Raw genomic sequence first — 19,088 nt, forward strand, 5'->3', positions numbered from 1 at the left:
ATGCCCTCTGGCTTTTTGTGTGATCCAGTCAGGGCTCTGTAAGATCAAGTGAACCATGGGTCACTTTGACCATCAGTTTACAGAGACAGCATAATTATTTGTTAGCTGCTAAGCTGAACAGCTCTCCAGGGACAGACAAATAGACCAGTGTGATGTCAACTGTGTCAAACAATTGACTAATTTTTTTGTTTTGTTTTTAACTACATCAGCTTTCTTAGTACCTCTGAATGCCATATTTCTCAGAGTAGTGGCATCAGTTTCCCTAATATGATTTAGTTTTAGGAATTGAAGCTCCATTTGTGGGTAGGAAACATGGTTTCATTGGTTTCTGAACAGTGAAGTGTGAAAATAACAAGCAAGCACTTTGTGTCTGGTGCCCACAGGAAAACTGATGACACTGAAGTGTGAGGCTGTGTAGATCTGCTGTGTAACGTTTACTAAACCTGTTGCTGGAAGGCAATTTTTTTTTAACATAAGATATATGATCAATGATTAAAAATAATCAGGAAAATCTTTAATAATAATAATAACGAAGAAGTGTTTTCATACACAGTTTTCCTCCATTGTCATTCTAACTGCAGCCTGCAGACATCATTGTCCATTTCTGACCTATGGCCTGTTGTTACATCAGGGTAGCATTATTACACTAACAAAAAGAGAAGTAAAGAAATGTCCGTCTAAGGTCACCTAACATCTACTGACTCCCGCACACCAAAGTGAAACTTGCATCACCGTGTACTCTGAGGAAGTGCTCACTCCGTCTCAGAGGAAGTGGCATCACGCTCATTCCACCAAGAAGCCTTTTGACCAAGTATGTCACTGAAATTATCGTTGCTCAAAGCCCCGTGGCTCTCTGTGAACAACAGATCCACTGCAGCTCAACTGGATGAGAAATTACGTGCCAAAAGAAGACAGTGTTAATAAGTAATTATAACTAGATTAAAGTTCTTTAAACGCTCACAGCACATAGTGTTAGATTAAATTTCTTTAAACACTCACAGCACATAGTGTTTCATAACATGTCAAACTGGCATAGTGTACAAATAAAGTGCTTTTTACATTTGTTCAGACGTATACAAAGAAATAACAGCATGGAGGTCAGTGTGTTTCGCACATTTGTGAGGTTTAATGGACTTGGTTGATTTTGGTCTTTTCTTTGCAGAACTTTGTTAAAATCGTTGTCCTCAGTGATATTAGTCAGCCTACATTTCCTCCTAATTCATTTGAAAACTGTCAGGCTGTAGACTGACTTACTGCCCTGTGGTCAGGGAGGCTGATAAATTGGGGCCTGAAGTTAAAGCCCCCACCCCCAAAATGAGTGCTGGCTATTCTTATTTTGTATTTGTTTCACACTCTTGGGTTGTGGTGTGTGAGCTATACATTTGTGTAAAGATGTGTGTAAATGTATCCATACAAAGATCAGTCACAGTATCCAGTGTCAACACCGGCTCTCATCTTCATCTTCTCAAATCTGTCTTTGTTGTGTATATAAAACACATTTCAGGACAAAATAAAAATAAATTGTTGGCTTCAGTGAGGATATTTCCTTTGGTAATGGCTGTTTGTGGTTACTAGTTATTTTTTTGTGAACAAGCTGATTTTTTTGCAAGCACTTTAATGGGGAGCAGAAGAAAAAAAACACATAAAATTCGCTACTGTTTCATTTTACTCCTGGCGATCTTCATGGTGACCATTCAATGACCTTTATCTGGACAGTTGCCTGTGATGACAGTCTGTTGACAGAGCAGTGGAGCTGGCTGAAGATTGCTGGTTTGAAGCCTTCTCTTAAATGTTTCCAGCAGCACCGTGTTGTTTGCTCACAGTTGAATTGGTAGCAGCTGCTCTAACATATTTGTATCGTCTCACTTCCTACCGTTCTGACCTAAAGAAACTTAACGGAACTGGTTATCACCAGCCTGAACCACATACAAATCAAATGTACGCCATTTTCTTTCTGAGGTCTGTGTTTCTGTCTGTCAGTCTATCTCTGTACATGATAATTATCTACTTTTTACGTTTTACTAACTTTTTAATTGAAATGTTTTGGTGATTGACTTATTATGTTTTATTTTGTGTTTTTGTCTTTTTTTATTTAAAAACAAATTCAGGTCATTTTGACCTGTTTGCACTTTATTAGTTCTATCTAAATATAATGTCAAGCTTTTGACAGAATTCTAACTTTGTTATCAATAATTGATCAAGCTTTCTAACTTTGAAAGAATTCTAACTTTGTTATCAATAATTGTGGATTTTATCTCATTTTATGACTTGTTTAAAAAAAAATCACAATTTATGCCGCACATAAAAACTATACATTTTGTTAAACTATAAACTAATTTAAATCCTGTTATATTTATGTGAGGTCTCTCCTCCAGGATGGAAAAACATTTTGCCTGAAATGTAACAATTCCCTCGGCAGAAAAAGAAGAAAAAAAAACAATATAAATAATTTGTTCGTGACTCTGTGTGATTTCTCGCTGCCTCTGTTTCCAGGAGATGACTTTTCCATCATCCAGCAGGAAATCTTCATGGTGAAGGAATGCATGCACCACAACATTGTGGCCTACTTTGGGAGCTACCTCTGGTAGGAGCCAACTCAGAATTCTGCCTCGCTGTCCGTTCATACTGGAATGTTTCCTATCATCATACGTTATTGTGAGAAAGTTCTTTACAAGCTACTGCCTAAAACTCACACGTGGTATTTAATGACCTACTCACACCTGTGTGTGAAAGTATGACTCAACCAGTATTCACTGTGCCCCACTGAGCCAGGACGTGTTTTTTTTTTTTAATCGGTCCATGTGGGTTGGTGGCTAGTGTAGGAGAGGAAGTGGGGCTGGATGGACCCACCACTGCTTCAGACTTCCAGCAGATTTAACTGGGAACGTGAGCCTCAGATCTCTCCAACAGGTCTGAGGATGTGTGTCTTATCACAGCAGGCGTGTCTCAAATAATCTGCCCACCTCACGTTAACAACGAGCAGCATGCCATAATTATATGGATGACTTTTATTACATTAGACTGAGCTAGAGTTTTTATTCAGGGCAGCTCTGTTGACCTGGGATGATAATCAATAAATCTTAATCGCATGAGAAATTAAAATGAAGTTGATCATTTTGCCGGCCTTGATACATTTCCATGCGCGTGCATATAAGATATAATTAGGAGCATTTAGGTACTACATTACTAAATTTGATAACTGTAAAAAAAAATTACTTGTGAGAAATACAATTTAGTGCATTTGAAAGAGCGTACCTGCATATGCCATATTCTATATCATCACTACATTAGTGGTTAAGTCTCAAAATAATGTTGACAATATTATCATTTAGCTGCAAATATTTGTGGGACAATTTATTGTCCCACACAATGTGTTATCACCCCAGGCCTACAGCTTTGAGTTCATTCTCCGCCTCATTTCCTGACCTGAAATAATTTCCACATCAAGCCAAAGAGGTTTAAAAAGTAGCAAACAGTTGTGAGCGAGACTCTGTGACAGTTTACAGTATCATCACGTCTCATACTGGCCGACTGCCACACTTTGACTCATGTACTTTCATCACAGTTGCTCTAATCGTATTTTTAGCTTCACATCTCTGGGTTGACACAGTATTGCTACTCCACTCTATTGGAAAATGAAGTAAATATTTAACAGTGAAACTATGTCCAGGGTAAATGTTTAACAAGAAACATTCATCAGACTCAAATTGATCGCCTCTGTACACTGTATTACTGTTTTTCTTTTTAGTCGCGAGAAGCTTTGGATATGTATGGAGTACTGTGGTGGTGGATCGCTGCAAGATATTTACCATGGTAAGGAGTGCATTTAGGAAAACTTCTGAAATAGTTCATTATTGTCCACTGGTGAAACTTTTGTGTTTTGGCCTGTTGCAGTAACGGGACCGCTGTCAGAACTACAGATAGCCTACGTCTGCAGGGAAACATTACAGGTAATTATTATTGTCAAGTTAAAGGGGTTAGCTTTAGTTCAAGGGTAAAAAAAAACCTTTCCTTTCTGAGATACTGCTTTGTATGTTTAATGCTGTCATTGTCAAATATCATCACAAACCAGGTGTCTGTACAGGATGTCACCTCTGTTTCACTCTCATATGTTGCTGTTAGTTCAAAAACAGTCCAACCCTGTGTCTGTCTGTCTGTGTGTGTTAAGGAGAAACTGGTCTGATCAGTATTCTAGTCAAGGTGGCGCTGCTTCACGATGCTGTGTTTGGTGATGATTTGTCAATTAACAAGATCAATATAACCCAGCATGAGAGTAATGCAGTGGAAGACAAATGGACAGAGCAGGATGGACATAGTGTCCCTGCAGTGAACCAACTGCTTTAGGAAGATAAAGATACAATGTAAAGGCTGCTGCAGGAGATAAGCACAATGGAAAGGATCCAGTTCATATTGAATATTACTTGCATTACTTGGCTCTGTGTGCAAAATGAATGTTTATCTTGTTTATTTTGGGTGGAAAAAAACCTTATGTGACTGCTCTATCTTTTAAGAATTTTTTTCTTTAATCTTACCTACTTTCTAATTCCAGTTTACACATTTGATTAAATTTGTGCTGAATTCATTTACAGGGTTTGGGATATTTGCACAGCAAAGGGAAGATGCATCGTGATATCAAGGTATCGTATTTTTTCCTTCTGATTTTTTCTTTTTTTATTTGTTTTTTCTGCCAGAGATTAACCAGACCAATTGCTAAAATGTATCTGCTGCTAGAAAAGTTAGAACAATTGTCATTTAAACGACACCTTTGAACAGTATAAAAGAATGACATCAGTGTCCCACAGAAGCATTGCAGAGGTATGAATTAGAGCTGTGAGGCCTGTGTGCACTCAGGATCATGTGACCAATGGTGTTACTTACCAGTGAGTGAGGCGGAGCTGAAGCCCTTAAAACTCGGGGCACACACTCCGACAGGAGCCTCGGCCTTTGGTGTGTTATCACTGAAGGTCAGGGCTGAATCTATTATCTTTACTGGGCTCAACGAAGCAAGCTCTTCCTGTTTCCTCTACTCTCGCTGCAGGATGCCACTGTCAGTTTCGGCCAAGATTAATATTGTCAGCGGGACCCTCATAAATCTGTGGTAACGGTGTAGGGTTACGGTGCAGAATGAGATCCAGACAGTTTAGGTCTGGACCAGTCCAGATGTTCCTGGGAAAGCTTACCATGATTTTGGTACTTTTTGTTTATGAACCACCAGAGATTTTAAGTCCAAGTCTTAGTGGCCTGAAATCTCATATGGTCTTTTCTCTGGTTTATTTCTCCAAATTTAAAATCATATGGTGAACTCTTTTGATTTCCCAAAAATAGTGTTTAAAGTAAGCGTGAGTCCAATATATAGTGTATAGTATGTATAATTCCCTATAGAGGGAGTGATCTTAGAAACAGCCTTAGTTGTCTTCAAGTTAGCTTGTGTTTAGAGTGTTTCAAAGCAAGCCAAAATAACAGTTAGTTACAGTTAAAACCAGATGTTCCAGAGAAAACTAAACACATCATTTGCACCTTTGTTATGAACCACCAGGAATTTGACTGAAATCTTAGACAATCCTTTCAGTTGTATTTCTACAAATCATAAACCGGTCACTGGTCTTTTTTCCACCAGGGTGCAAACATACTATTGACAGACAACGGCGACGTGAAGTTGGGTAAGTTGTGTTGCATTTTTAATGGTCTAAAAACTAAACTAATTGTTGTGTTTGGTTTGCGTTACATTCAAATCATGTCAATCACGGTTACAGCCGACTTTGGAGTGGCAGCCAAGATAACAGCCACCATCGCCAAGAGAAAGTCCTTCATTGGAACGCCTTACTGGTGAGTATGTCACCGAGCCAGTCATCCATTAATAAGCTGTGCCAAAGAGTCGTTCAGCAGAGCCTTTAGAATTATAATTTATATCTATATAATCTTGTGCCCTGGAATCAATCCTCAAACATTTAATTTCTTATTTGTCTGTATCAACAACAGAATTCAGTTTTAAGGGAGACACTTAAACAGTTAAAGTTCAAAACCCCAAAGGTCTAAGTTCACATTCCAACAGCAGCTGAATGTTTTTGAGCGAGACTGAAACCTCACTGTCACTGACCCCTGACCTCCAAATGCACAAAGGTTTTGTTTTTAATTCAAAAAACCCCTTCCTCCAGAAGCTTTTAATCTTTTTTCATTCACTCAGGATGGCTCCAGAGGTTGCAGCAGTGGAGAAGAACGGTGGCTACAACCAGCTGTGCGATATCTGGGCTGTTGGCATCACAGCCATAGAGCTGGCCGAGCTGCAGCCTCCCATGTTTGACCTACACCCAATGAGGTTTGTTTTACTTTCCTCAAAATGATCAGTCAGAGCTTCCTTCAACGATCCAAAGGCTGCTTCCTGCTTTTGTTTTCTTCTGATGTTTCATCGCCTCTCGATTACCTAAAATGTCCATCCTGTTTCACTAAAAATGTAGGTTACATTTAGAACGAAGACTTCTCAGCTCTTTAGATTTGGACTCTGACTTTCCACGTATTTTTGTTTTAATATTTGTTTGTTTTCTTCACCAGGGCTTTATTTTTGATGTCAAAGAGCAGCTTCCAGCCTCCCAAACTAAAAGACAAAAACAGATGGTAAGGATCCGAGCGTACGGGCCCCGGGACTGTTTCAATGTTGACATATATATTATAGGTCTAGATACGTTGGCGGTGATGGCCAGCATTTAAATAAATCCATATGTGTTCCCCTCAGGTCCACTGGCTTCCATAACTTTGTGAAAGTGTCTCTGACAAAGAACCCAAAGAAGAGGCCGACTGCGGAAAAACTTCTGTCAGTAAGTAGGCTCAGTATTCTGTCAAGGTCGAATAACCCTTCAAATTAGATTTGATCAAGTAAAATCCAATATGGAAAATGTTCCAGTTTCTATAATTCATTGAACTACTTTACAATATTTTTTGTTATTTATTTACTTATAGGTTAAACACATAATAATTTCATATTACCATACGACAATTTTACAGTATGCAGCAGAACGTTGACGAGGCTTTGACAATTTAGATTTCATATCTTATTCAGATTAGTTCAAATGCCAGTGCTATTGTCTACCTACACTTGGGTGACTCTCAGGATGTCACGTCTCCAGATAACACTTCACATTTGTCCATTGTTGTTCCACACAGTTTAGGGTGAATCGTGTTTTCCCTGATCAGGCTAAATCTTTGAGAAACGTTCTCTGTCAACAACATCAAAACTGCACAACAAGAAGTTAAATTAACGACGGAACTGTTCAGAGTATTACAGAATAAATGGTTTTGTGTCAAACAACAGCAGGATCTCTGTCTATTCACTGAACGTCTTTGAGATTTCTAGCTGTTCAGACACTCATGCTCCATCCGTGAATTACTGCTCCAAGTTCAGGAATCAAATTAACTCATCACACTATCTCATCATTTCTTTCTTTCATTTTCATTTTGATTTTCAGTTCATTTTTTTAAATAATTTAAAGAAGTTCACTTCTGTTCTGATTATTTATTAGGCTTCAGTCGATCTATAAACAAGACATTCTGTTTTTTTAAAAAACTCTGTAAACTGTAAAGACATTCTGTTTTTTTAAAAAACTCTGATTCTTCAACAGTCTTTACTTTTATCAAATGTTCACAACTTCGTGATTCCATGTAACCCCCTCCTCTGTTGTGTCTGTCAGCACGTGTTTGTGGGCCAGACAGGTCTGACCAGGAGACTCGCCGTGGACCTTTTAGACAGGATGAACAACCCAGACAACCATCAGCATTACAGCGAGGTGGACGACGATGACCTTGAGGTGACGTACAATTCTGTCACATACAGTTTAACATGGTGCCTCAAGTTGGAGAAGTTATGGATAGAATTTCAAAATGGGTGTTTTTTTGACATTTTTGAATAAAATACAAAAATATAAAAACACACAAATAACGAGTCCTTTTTGGATATTAATTTAGCAGTGAGAATGAACAGAATGAGTCCAGTTTAACAGTGATGTAGTCCTAGAAGAAAATCTGGAAATTCCATTTTACATATTGGTAAAGTAGCAAGAAAATGTGTTTTAAACACATTCCTACAAACTGTTATTCTCATTCATCAAAGGAAATTCAGTAACAAATCAGCACAACCAAAGCAAATATTGAAATAACATTTAATCAAACTTATGAAATACCAGAAGAAAGAGGCGCCTGCAGCTCAACGTTCCGTCTCCTGTCCTGGTGTCTGTCCTAAGTCATTAATATTCCTTACTGGACATACCAGGACATCTGTGAGGCAGCCAAGGGTAGATGGTACCAGTGCCATTGAGACCACCATTGTGCTTTTGTCACTCTGACAGCAGGGACACTGTGTTGGCCCAGAAGGCTGTTGACTGCAAGTAGCCGAGCTTGTTGCAAACAAACAACCTCTGCGCTGCATAATAATGCGATCCTGCAGAAGAACTCTTCTCTCTGATCTGCTTCAGCTCATGTTCATGTTTCATGTCTGCCGCATGACTCAATACAATAGTTTGAAATAATGTGATAACAATCTTAGGCTTGTACTTCTGTTTCTGCTCCTAGAACCCGTCTCCTTATTCTGAAAATCATTTCCCCCCTCTGTGTTCCAGCCTCTCTCTGCAGTCAGACACACCATCCGCTCCTCCAACAAACAGGCTCGATCAGAGAGGTCACGCTCAGAGATCGACTGTAAGTGCACCAAACCCCCCCAATACCTTAAAGTGAACACCCCTCTGGCTCTTTCTCACAAGTCTCCTCTGTCATTGGTCAGTGTGTCAGTCAGTGAGTCAGCTCGGGTGTGTTTCAGTAGACCGATATCCTCTGCCGTCCTGCCTCACTCGTCTCACTAATCTGTCAGTCCTGACTGGCTACTTTCCAGATCAGAGCCTGTAGTGGTAGTGTGAGTAAAAATAGTCTGACGACCCCTGAAGGTTGATGTGGCTGCCCTAGAGATCATGATGTCATTCATTCTGTAAATATTATGTTAGGTACAAAAATAGCTGCAAGTTCAAATTCAGATCCAAAAGTTGGCCAAATATTATACAGTATTATAAAAGTCAACCCAAAGTTGTTAAAGTATGTCGAAATAGGAAGTCGTAAAAAAGGTGCCAGTAACATTTGCCGGCCATGTAGCAGTGAGGTGTAGCGATACCTGTTCTGTTTCACTGTGCTGTGATCATTTGTGCCAGACGCACTTCCTGTTTAGTTTCGTCTCCTATTTTTCACAATCACATTTGACTTTCCCTCCTACATGAAGCAAACAATGGGCCACATCGTGGAGAGCCCTGCTCAAGTCCTAGCTTCTCTGAGGGACACAGGGGGTATAAAGGTTAGTCACAGTGTAGTGAGACAGTGTGTGTTTGTATGATTCCCCAGCTTTACTCCTACGACTTCCTGAGAAATGGATAACGTCGTAGAAAACAGCACGTTGTCTCTAAGACTCAAATGGCACTAACACAGTGAGTTCCTGTGCATGGTTTGGCTACTTACAGTTGCCTTGGTTCTAATGAGGTAAAATCATTAGGTTGCTGTAGACTCTTAAAGCCTTGTGTGTGAACGTTATGTTAACTACCAGGTCAAATAACGTCTTCATGAAGCTAGGATTTAATTGGTTGAGCTCTGGGTACGTTTGAGTGGACGTTCTTGAATAGAATTGAATGGAATGACTTTATTTGCATTTGTGCAGTAAGACTAAAATGTATTCACAAAAGATATTTGTTTTTGTGCACTGAGCCCAACTGTTCAAATACTCACAGCAGCATTTACTGTAGTAGTGTCAGAGCTTGGAGCAGAACAAAACAAAGCAGCAGCAGCAGCCGTGCGTCTTTTATCAAATGGGGAAATAAATACATTGTCATCCCACTTGTTGACAAAATCACGTCACAGAAAAAGACCAATAACCAATGACAAGGAAGTTGTGTTGGTCCTTACATCTCACAAACCAGATTTTGACCAATCCTCCATTTTCCCCCAACCACACACACACTTTTATATATGTTTTATTCCCTAAAGCCTCGTCTTACTCTACGCACACTTTCTAACTCGAGCAGGAAATCTCCACGTGGAGATTTTGGGGCTGTTCATTGGTAGTCTGGTTGGTTTCTCTTGACCTCATTTCTAGGTAGTTGCAGTCAGATCATGTTAATACCAAACCCTGCCTCAGTCATTCTGTGTTTCTGAAAGAAACTGAGCCTAATTCCTGGGAGAAGTCATCTCTGTTATTTCTGTTTCCAATCTTTCCTTAAGATTTGTAGACCTGGTCAGTGTCTGTCCTGAGCTGTTTTTTTAAAGGGACTCATTCATCTCCTTGCTCAGCCCAAATATTTGTAAAACATAATAAACCAATCTAAGGGGCAGAGTTATGTGTTTAAACAGGTATGTTGCAATAGTAGTCATTAATCTGCTTGTGGTTACTTCCTGCTCTGGCTTTTATGCTCAGAAGAACATTTTCAAGATTCCTGGTAAGACTTTCACAGCTTTGCCTGTCCTCAAGACTTGAATACTGATGCCCTCTAGTGCCAAAGATGTGTCTTAAAAAAAGAAAATGCATACAAAGTGTCACTGACCACTATTTTGTCACTTACAGTTGACAAGCTTCAGTTTGAACCGCCGCTTCGGAAGGAAACAGAGGCGCATTCTGAAATGGTGATAATCACACTTTAAATTGTCCAATCAAATCCATTATTCAAGCCTGACCTTCAGTCCCTGTCCACTATCAGTCAGCATGTGCCAAAACAAAAGAAACTGAAAAAAATAGACATTTCTATTTCTGAGCATGTACGTCTTTCCACAGGATGTGAGTAAAGATAGTGATTTCCCTTCGCCCTGGAGTCCCTTTGCAGAAGTGGGAATAACAACCAGGTAAACCATGAAAACTGTTGTCATGACAACTGCTCATATTTACTCCCTGCTCTCTCTGCCTGTCTTTCTCTTCACTCTCTTCATCTGTCTTTTCTTTCTCTTTTTGGTGGATTCTTCTTATTAGAATCAGATGTGATTAAAAAAAAAGTTTAGCACCAACAATTCAGAGAGAAAAGTTCTATACAAAATGATATATTTTTAGTGTCAGTGTAGAGTTTATAAGAAGAGACCCCAATGTTTGTCATTGTTTTTCTTTCATTTATTTTTGCAGTTTTAGTGCTAAGTGGTAGTAGTTTATTTTCTTCTTTTTCTTTTCTGATCAATGGAAATATCAGTTTTGTAGGATCTCAGATTTGGACCCTCATTATACTGCTTTTACACTAGCATGTATGGTTAAAGTATGAGTAGCAGTTAAGCTTAATGTACCCTCACTGTAACCTTAGGTTATTAAATGTTAGCCCAGAGGGGAATGGAACCTGTGAAGAAATGGAGCAGCACCCACTCACAGCTTTGATTAACCTGTACCTGTGCACGAACAAAGAGTGTCTGCAGTTTTAAGTTTGTTCCTTCAGCCTTGAATCTCTGTCTCTGTTGTCCATGTGCTTTGACCGTTCTTCCTCCTTCGCTTCTGTCTCCTTCTCTGTGTCCCCTTGCCTTGTCTTCCAAAGGAGCCTTCTCAAAAGCGTTGAGGATGAATTGTTCCAACGGTAACACTAACTCTCTGTGTCGTCATGCTCTGTTCCGCCCCCCGCTCCCTCGCCCCTCCCCTTCACCCGTTCACCACTTTGTGGTGATGTTTGCACTGAAGTGATATCTGTTGTCCATCACAGTGTTTCCTTTTCATTGACATTACTCTGGCTTCCTGGAATAATCTATTTTGAACTAGGGTAACACAGGCCAAAATGTTTTGGCTGTTAATATTTCAGCGGTATTGTGAAAAATTCTATAGTTAAGAAAATGAGGAGACATAGATGGAACTGTGTGCTGTAGAAATAGTCCTGAAAGTCCATTCACATTTCATGTAAAGCAGTGTTTCCCAACTGTTTCTGTGCCACGGCACACCACCAAACAAAAATCTGACAAAAAGTATATGTAATGAAATATAATAACCTTCTAGTTTTAATATACTCACTATTCACTAAAATCTCAGCCTGTTTAGTTGAAGACAACGCTGACATACTCACAGGAATTGAAGAAAGGCACTAACAAATATCTTCATCAACAGCGCCGATTCTCTTTATTTTTTTTAGTTGCGGGAAATTGGATAATTTTCCACGGCACCCCTAATGGTCTCTTACAGCACACTAGTGTGCCACAGCACAGTGGTTGGGAATCACTGATTTTGCCTTTTAGCATTACAGCTAATTTCACAGGCAACAAATAAAAGTGTGAATATTTGAAACTTTTACACTCTTTTAAGTTTCAGTGGAGAAATTAATTAAAATTTTCCTGTATCTTATAAACAAGGCTGTAAAATGTTATTTTTGCAAAACATTTACATTTAAGGATCCTCCGCATGTACCTTTAAAAACCCAACTCCACTCTAACGTCTAAATTCAATCTTTACAACATGTGTTTCCTGCAGGGGACACATCGCTCCTCTGGAAGATGCTTTTGAAGATGTGGAGCTGTGAGTTCTTTTGAAATGACCTAAAGTCATGGTGTTTAATGGAGAAAGTTCACATTTCTGACAACTTTATCCACTTCAGGTCAACTCTGAAACCTGGACTCCCCCCTCCTCTGCCCCCAAAGGTGAGACATCATTCTGAAGAATATTTTTTGACATGTAGGGGTTTATTAAAGGTGGTCACACTAAATTGTTTGGTTCTCTGTTTGCAGCCGCGATTGAACAGTTCCTCTGAGGAGCTCGGCCTCAACGACGAGAAGTCTCTGACTGTGCGAAGGTTTCCCAATTCAGAGAACGGGCCGAGTCAGGTGGCTCGCAGACAGAGCACACCCGAGGGCCACAAGGTGGAGCACTCATCTCCAGATTACCTCTCCGTCAGCGTCAGCAGCCCCGGCCTTTTGTCCCACGCGTCTGACCCTGGTAAGTCTCTTTTATTCCCTTTCACTTCCTGACGTGTGTGAATTCATCGTCAAGTTGAGAAAGTCTCCTAACAAGTTCTTATTTTACTTTAACAAGCTCTCAGTTTCCTAATGAGCTCTTATTTTACTTTAACAAGCTCTCAGTAAAACTGAGTCTAAAGGTAAGTGTTGTTTTATAAATGTCTTCTCTCAGATATGGATTGTTCGTTTGATTTTATGGTTAGTAGTGATTCACGTGTCTGTCTTTTCTCACCTGACAGACAATGATTCAGATGGCAGTGTAAATGAAGGAAGTCTGAGGCCTCAGCTCAGCCGACACCGTAGAGAAAAGAAGGATTTTCCGGTGAGTTTAAAGTTTAAAATGTGTATATAATTCTATCCTGCACCTACTCAGATGGCCACAGATACACTGCATGTAACATGTGTTATAACATGTGTTATATTTACACTGAAAGAGTCTCAAATCATTTCCATGATCTATCTTTTAACATGTACTAAAGAAATGATAAAAAGTAAGATAGATTTTGATAGTTTCTAGTGTGAAGCAATGGAACAACATTAACAAAGAAACAATAAAAAAACTTAAAATATAAAGGGACATTGGGATTTGTTCATTTGTCTCCTTAATTGTTTAATTTAAATAAAGGAGCACTTTAAATATATACATTTATATAATACAATTCTATGAAATAATGTATTATTAATGGGCTTGTATTTCCAATAAATGACACAAAATTTACAATCCACTTCCCGTCACTGACTAAAAAAAAGTTGACCAGCTGCTGTATGGTCCCAAAGACCTACAGTTTTGCACCTAATTCCCCGACACTGGTTCCTCTTTAATCTTGTTCTTACACTTAGTTTAAGACGTTTTATAGATGAGTGGATTGTTGCGGTCTTGTCATCCTCATTTAACTACAAAGACGTTTCTCAAACCAGTTTTCTCATCTGCCACAAAAACCACAAAGTTTTTTTTTTCCATTTGTCAAATCCAGAGCTGAATGTTAAAAATAAAACCTTGAATCCTTCTCATGTCAGTCTGAAAAAACCTCCATTGTTGAGGCTTAAACTAAATTATGCAGCTACATTTAAAACAGCATGTCATTGCTCGGTCTGTGTCGCTAGGTCAACATTATCTTTTTATGTTTCCTCTGCTCTTTAGAAACCAGCTATCAACGGCCTGCCACCCACTCCTAAAGTACTGGTGAGCGACTCGTCTGCATTGTCCCTCACAGCCTTCACTCTTCCTCGCTGACGTGCTTTCACCACCACTCTAATTTATCTTCCTCTGACTGAGATGCTGCTCTGCATTCTGCAGATACTTTGGCTCCACAGAGTTCTGTGGTTGCCTCTGCTCCAGCTCCAGCTCCAACTCCAGCTTATTAAACCCTGGCTGACATTTCTGCGCTCCACTGATCCACAGCCTGCTTTCACTGCTCTGTTTTCATCTCTTGTACAGATGGGAGCCTGTTTCTCTAAAGTATTTGATGGCTGTCCTCTGAAGATCAACTATGCCACGTCCTGGATTCATCCAGATACGAAAGGTATGTCTTTTTTACACTTCAAGTTCACATAATTTGCATGGACCGACAAAACAAAAAAATATATAATATGTTTCAATTTCCTCACAGATCAGTATCTGATCTTTGGAACAGAGGACGGCATCTACACTCTGAATCTTAACGAGCTTCACGAAGCTACGATGGAACAGGTAACAGCAGCACAGTCTTCTTCAGCCCCGCCCACATGTAGTCATAGTCACTCCGCCTCCATCCTGGCACCACAAACATGCATGTGTCACGTTTACCACAGATTTAAGGGGGAGCACAATGAAACTTTCTGCAGTAATCCCATGTAAGTGGAATCACTCAGTCACGTGCATTAAATCATTGATTCCCATAGTGCGGGTTGCAACCCCAAGATGTGGTTTTGGAAATTTGTGGTGGTAGGCACTGGAGGGGGAGAGATTAAATCATTCATATTTCTCTAGTTTTTCTAAATAAACACATTAATTCAGTATGTTTTCCTCATATCTACTGAAATGGCAGATTAGTTCAAATAAAACAAAAAATGAAATAGTCTAAAGTATAACTTTATTTTGGGTAGAATATTATCAATACCACACAGTTGAACCTGCCAAAATCTTCTTCTTCTTTCTCCTCCTCCATTCATTTCCCTTTCCTCTTCTTCGTCTTCTTCTTCTACCCCTTCCTTCTTCTCCTCTGCCTCTTTCCCCCTTATTCTTTTTTCCTTTTCCTCTTCTTTTTCCTCTTTTTTTTTCTTCTTCTTTTTGTTCCTCTTTTTCACTCTCTTCTCCTTGTGGTTAATCCATGTTTTTTTTGTGTGTCCCTCTTAGCTCTTTCCAAGAAAGTGTACCTGGTTGTATGTTATCAACAATAACCTTATGTCTTTATCTGGTAAGTAATAAATTCTTTATTACCATTTTTTCTCCACTGTCCACTGTCATAACCTGCTGCCTTTGTGTCCTGTGTTACGAGTGTCACCTTTTAAGTGTTACGGCCTCTTCTTCTGCTAAGAACCACGTTTGTAAAGGTGTATTTGGTTTGCCCCCAAAACGAAAGCAGAACTCACTGCGTGTGGTTACAAAACAACTCACATCCATCACTCGAAACCCAACTGTCTTGAGTTTTCTGCCGTGAGAAATCAAACCTTGTCTGGGTTTAACAGTTGAGGATGGGGTTACAGCGTGAGAGGTCTGCTTTCTGTTTTGCCTTTTCCGTTCAGCAGTTTGCCCCTTGGTATACTAAACCTCTGTTCTCTTCTCTTCTCCTCTTCCCTTGGCCACTGTCCATCCTCCTCCTGTCACCTGACTTGATTTGATATTCTACTAACTGGCTTCATCAGAAGGTAATCATCGCTTCACCTCATCGTCATCATCACCACCACCACACTTTTTTATTTACCTCCTGTTCACAGCTAACCTTTCCACATAGTTGCTTTGTGGGACTGAGGGTTTAAAATGTATCTGCTTTAACTACTTTAAAATTTATATTGTTAAAAAAAAAGATTGTAAAAAGAATTACAGGAGACCCCCGAGATACGGGTTTAATCCGTTAGACAACAGCACTTGTCTTGATCGAATTTTCCTGATTAAAAACAACTAAAAAACAATTAATTTTTTCCAGCCTCCCCTCGGAATATTCTATTTCATTTAATCACAGGAGAAGGACTGGGAGTGAGGACTCGATTTAGACGACAGAGAGAGAGAGAGAGAGAGAGAGAAAAGTGGCGAGTAACTAATGCCTATCCCTATACAACAGTTTCCCGAGATACAAACATTCGTAGATACGAACAACCGCTGACTGATGTCAATAAATGTTCGTAAAATTTAACCTTTTTTGTTATGTCTCCAAAGAAATCTCTCCAATGACAACTCTGCCTCTCACCAACAATAACTCCTCCCTCCTCTTCCTCCTTCACCATCTACGTATACACATCGACTTTGCTCTAAACGACCTACGAACAGTTCAGCTTTAGAACAGCCTCTCGGAACCTTTTGTGTTCGTAGGTTGGGCACTGTCTGTATTTGCTCGTATCATGAGCAAAATCTTGTACTCTTGAGTATTTTGGTAAGCTCGTGTCTCGGGGTCCACTGTACTACAGTTCTCCTTTTGTTCCACATAAACAACAGTGTGCATAAGTCTTGGACCCTCAGTGTTTGTGTCGTTTCACCTTTAAAGAGCCTGATACCATTTCAATTTCCAGATAATTAAAAAAAAAACAACTTTTAACTTTTCAACTGGCTGCATTCAGATATACATAAATTGTATTTCCTCTTTTAGATTACCCAGGCCAGGCTAAGTACATAAATGTACTCTTTTAGATTACCCAGGCCAGGCTAAGGCAGTTGCAACCCAATCTGGGGTTGCCTGAAATGTCTAGTAATTGATTAAAAAAGTTCAAATCAGATTCAGGTAAAATGCAGTATATAAAAATATCTGAGCTGGCGCAGCTTGATTGAAGGCTCCTTAAATGTCTCTGGGGTCACCAGAAATTTGTGATGTTAAAATGGGGTCACAAGCCAAAAAAGGTTGAGAACAAATACAATTTTTTTTTGTTTTTAGCCTCAGATTTTTTTTCTGTAGGCAAGATCATTCCTTTAAGTGTACATTAGTTGTTGTGATTTTTACACCAGGTAAGACACAAAACTAAACTAGACTGGCTCTAGACTGAGTCCACACAGTTTCTAATGCACAAACAATTTTTGGCTCTAGGGAAATCCTTCCAATTGTATTCACACAACCTCATCGGACTGTTCGAGCAGCTGAAGAAGCCCGGCCTGGCAGCTCAGTTCCAGACCCACCGCTTCCCTGACAAAATTCTCCCCAGGTGAGACCGTGCTGTCAGATCATGAAGTTCTGGCTCTGGTTCTTCTGACCGTCAGCGTGTCACTTCACTCCTGCTGTGCAGCCTTATAGTCCCTCACTGTCCGTCATTGTGACAAACGACCACGATCAAAGAGAGAACAGAGAACGTTGGCCGACTTCCCTTTTCTCAGACGTCATCGTCTCCTTTAAGACTGTAGTCACAACAACTTGACTGTTTTTTTTCCCTCTTTTCTCAGGAGGTTTGCCTTAACAACAAAGATCCCAGACACCAAGGGTTGTCACAAGTGTTGCATTGGTTAGTTGTTTATTTCCATTTTGTTTTATCACAACAAAACAAAACAAATCTTTCTTTAACACTGCTATAAATCATGATAATTAAATAGTTTTATTTTGAATTATTTTGAAGATGGGTCATACTTTCTCTAACTCTCTCTCTCTCCCTCCCTCTGTCTCTCTCAATATGTATATATGTCCCTCTGTCTCTGTCTCTCACTACAGTGAGAAATCCATACACCGGCCATAAGTATCTGTGTGGAGCACTACAGTCTGGGATTGTCCTCCTGCAGTGGTACGAGCCAATGCAAAGGTTTATGCTCATTAAGGTCAGTTTAACACTGCACCTCTACATTCCTGCACAGTAAAAACAAATGTGTCAAAAAAAAAAAAAAACTGAGCTCTTCGTCCTTTCTCCTCTCCTCCCGCTGCAGCATTTTGACTTCCCCCTCCCCAGCCCTCTGAAGGTGTTTGAGATGCTGGTGGTTCCGGAGCAGGAGTATCCTCTGGTGTGTGTGGCCATCAGCCAGGGAACAGAAACAGGGCAGGTGGTCCGCTTCGAGACCATCAATCTGAACTCCTGCTCCTCCTGGTTCACAGAGATGGGAACAAGTGAGTCACAGCATCATTTGCAGCATCAGTGTCACATGACCAACTGGAAAAAGTGTAAAATCAATGCACAGAAACCTGTGAGTTCACACAGGTGTGTGGCACCTTTGAAAGTGCTGTTGGAGTAGAGTGTTGATCTTGGGTTGGTAATAAAGTTGTGTAAAATTGCTGCAGATTGTGTGGCTCAAAAATGTCAAAACATTCTTGACTGTTTTGTTTTATTGTTTTTTTTAAGTTTATTTAAAGGAGAAAAAATATACATATTTAGGGATCAGACCTTTTTGAATTAAAATACGTTGGTAATAATGAAATAATTTCAATATACGATAGAAACCTTTAGATTTCTAAAATTTGACTTTAGCCCTTAAATACTGAACCATCCACCAGACAATATGCTGGTTAAAAAGCTTCTCTCTACTGTACTTACACTATGAAAATGACTTTGTTGTGTTTTTTGTGTTTTTTTATTTTTTTATTTTCACAGGTAATCCCCAAGTAGATGCAATCCACGTTACTCAACTGGAGAGAGACACCGTGCTGGTGTGTTTGGACCGTGAGTAGAATCCCTTCATATCATTTTATATCATTTCATATTAGGTTCTCTGCTCTGGTCACAGCCAAAGTCGGTTTAGTTTCCTGTTTAGTTTAATCTCCAAATTTTTTTCTTTTACAGAAAATCTAAAGATTGTTAATCTCCAAGGCAGATTGAAGTCTAACAAGAAGCTGGCTTCTGAGCTCAGCTTTGACTTCTGCATTGAGTCTGTCGGTAAGTTATCAGCCACAGTTACCCGCAGATGTGTGAAAGGAAGTAAATATGTTAAATTCATGCAACACTAAACTATTCCACATGGTCTTATTCTGAGACTCTAACACTGCCATGTTGACAGTGTGCCTTCAGGACAGTGTTCTGGCCTTCTGGAAACACGGGATGCAGGGAAAGCGCTTCAAGTCCAA

General features: G+C 39.6%; 1 protein-coding gene across 6 annotated transcripts in view; it reads left to right on the forward strand.

Annotated features, from left to right (window-relative positions):
- map4k5 (mitogen-activated protein kinase kinase kinase kinase 5) overlaps positions 1 to 19,088 on the forward strand; it is a 31,702-nt gene that overhangs the window by 6,973 nt on the left and 5,641 nt on the right. Inside the window, exons 4-34 of one of the 6 annotated variants that reach the window (XM_025056638.1) lie at positions 2,494 to 2,584; positions 3,749 to 3,813; positions 3,895 to 3,950; positions 4,590 to 4,637; positions 5,618 to 5,660; positions 5,754 to 5,826; positions 6,185 to 6,316; positions 6,550 to 6,612; positions 6,731 to 6,812; positions 7,683 to 7,799; positions 8,607 to 8,685; positions 9,254 to 9,325; positions 10,583 to 10,641; positions 10,790 to 10,857; positions 12,443 to 12,487; positions 12,567 to 12,609; positions 12,697 to 12,904; positions 13,041 to 13,064; positions 13,164 to 13,246; positions 14,066 to 14,107; positions 14,363 to 14,447; positions 14,535 to 14,614; positions 15,260 to 15,320; positions 15,769 to 15,771; positions 17,139 to 17,253; positions 17,489 to 17,547; positions 17,751 to 17,854; positions 17,960 to 18,137; positions 18,619 to 18,687; positions 18,808 to 18,900; positions 19,022 to 19,088. In XM_025056638.1, coding sequence (XP_024912406.1) covers positions 2,494 to 2,584; positions 3,749 to 3,813; positions 3,895 to 3,950; positions 4,590 to 4,637; positions 5,618 to 5,660; positions 5,754 to 5,826; positions 6,185 to 6,316; positions 6,550 to 6,612; positions 6,731 to 6,812; positions 7,683 to 7,799; positions 8,607 to 8,685; positions 9,254 to 9,325; positions 10,583 to 10,641; positions 10,790 to 10,857; positions 12,443 to 12,487; positions 12,567 to 12,609; positions 12,697 to 12,904; positions 13,041 to 13,064; positions 13,164 to 13,246; positions 14,066 to 14,107; positions 14,363 to 14,447; positions 14,535 to 14,614; positions 15,260 to 15,320; positions 15,769 to 15,771; positions 17,139 to 17,253; positions 17,489 to 17,547; positions 17,751 to 17,854; positions 17,960 to 18,137; positions 18,619 to 18,687; positions 18,808 to 18,900; positions 19,022 to 19,088 — 2,407 coding nt within the window. The remainder of the gene's footprint in view (positions 1 to 2,493; positions 2,585 to 3,748; positions 3,814 to 3,894; positions 3,951 to 4,589; positions 4,638 to 5,617; positions 5,661 to 5,753; positions 5,827 to 6,184; positions 6,317 to 6,549; positions 6,613 to 6,730; positions 6,813 to 7,682; positions 7,800 to 8,606; positions 8,686 to 9,253; positions 9,326 to 10,582; positions 10,642 to 10,789; positions 10,858 to 12,442; positions 12,488 to 12,566; positions 12,610 to 12,696; positions 12,905 to 13,040; positions 13,065 to 13,163; positions 13,247 to 14,065; positions 14,108 to 14,362; positions 14,448 to 14,534; positions 14,615 to 15,259; positions 15,321 to 15,768; positions 15,772 to 17,138; positions 17,254 to 17,488; positions 17,548 to 17,750; positions 17,855 to 17,959; positions 18,138 to 18,618; positions 18,688 to 18,807; positions 18,901 to 19,021) is intronic. The other 5 variants (XM_025056642.1, XM_025056647.1, XM_025056649.1 and 2 more) reach the window with 5 other exon arrangements.

This window comes from Cynoglossus semilaevis, chromosome 1 (genome assembly GCF_000523025.1).
Source record: "Cynoglossus semilaevis isolate Cse_v1.0 chromosome 1, Cse_v1.0, whole genome shotgun sequence".
Taxonomy (NCBI): Eukaryota; Metazoa; Chordata; class Actinopteri; order Pleuronectiformes; family Cynoglossidae; genus Cynoglossus; species Cynoglossus semilaevis.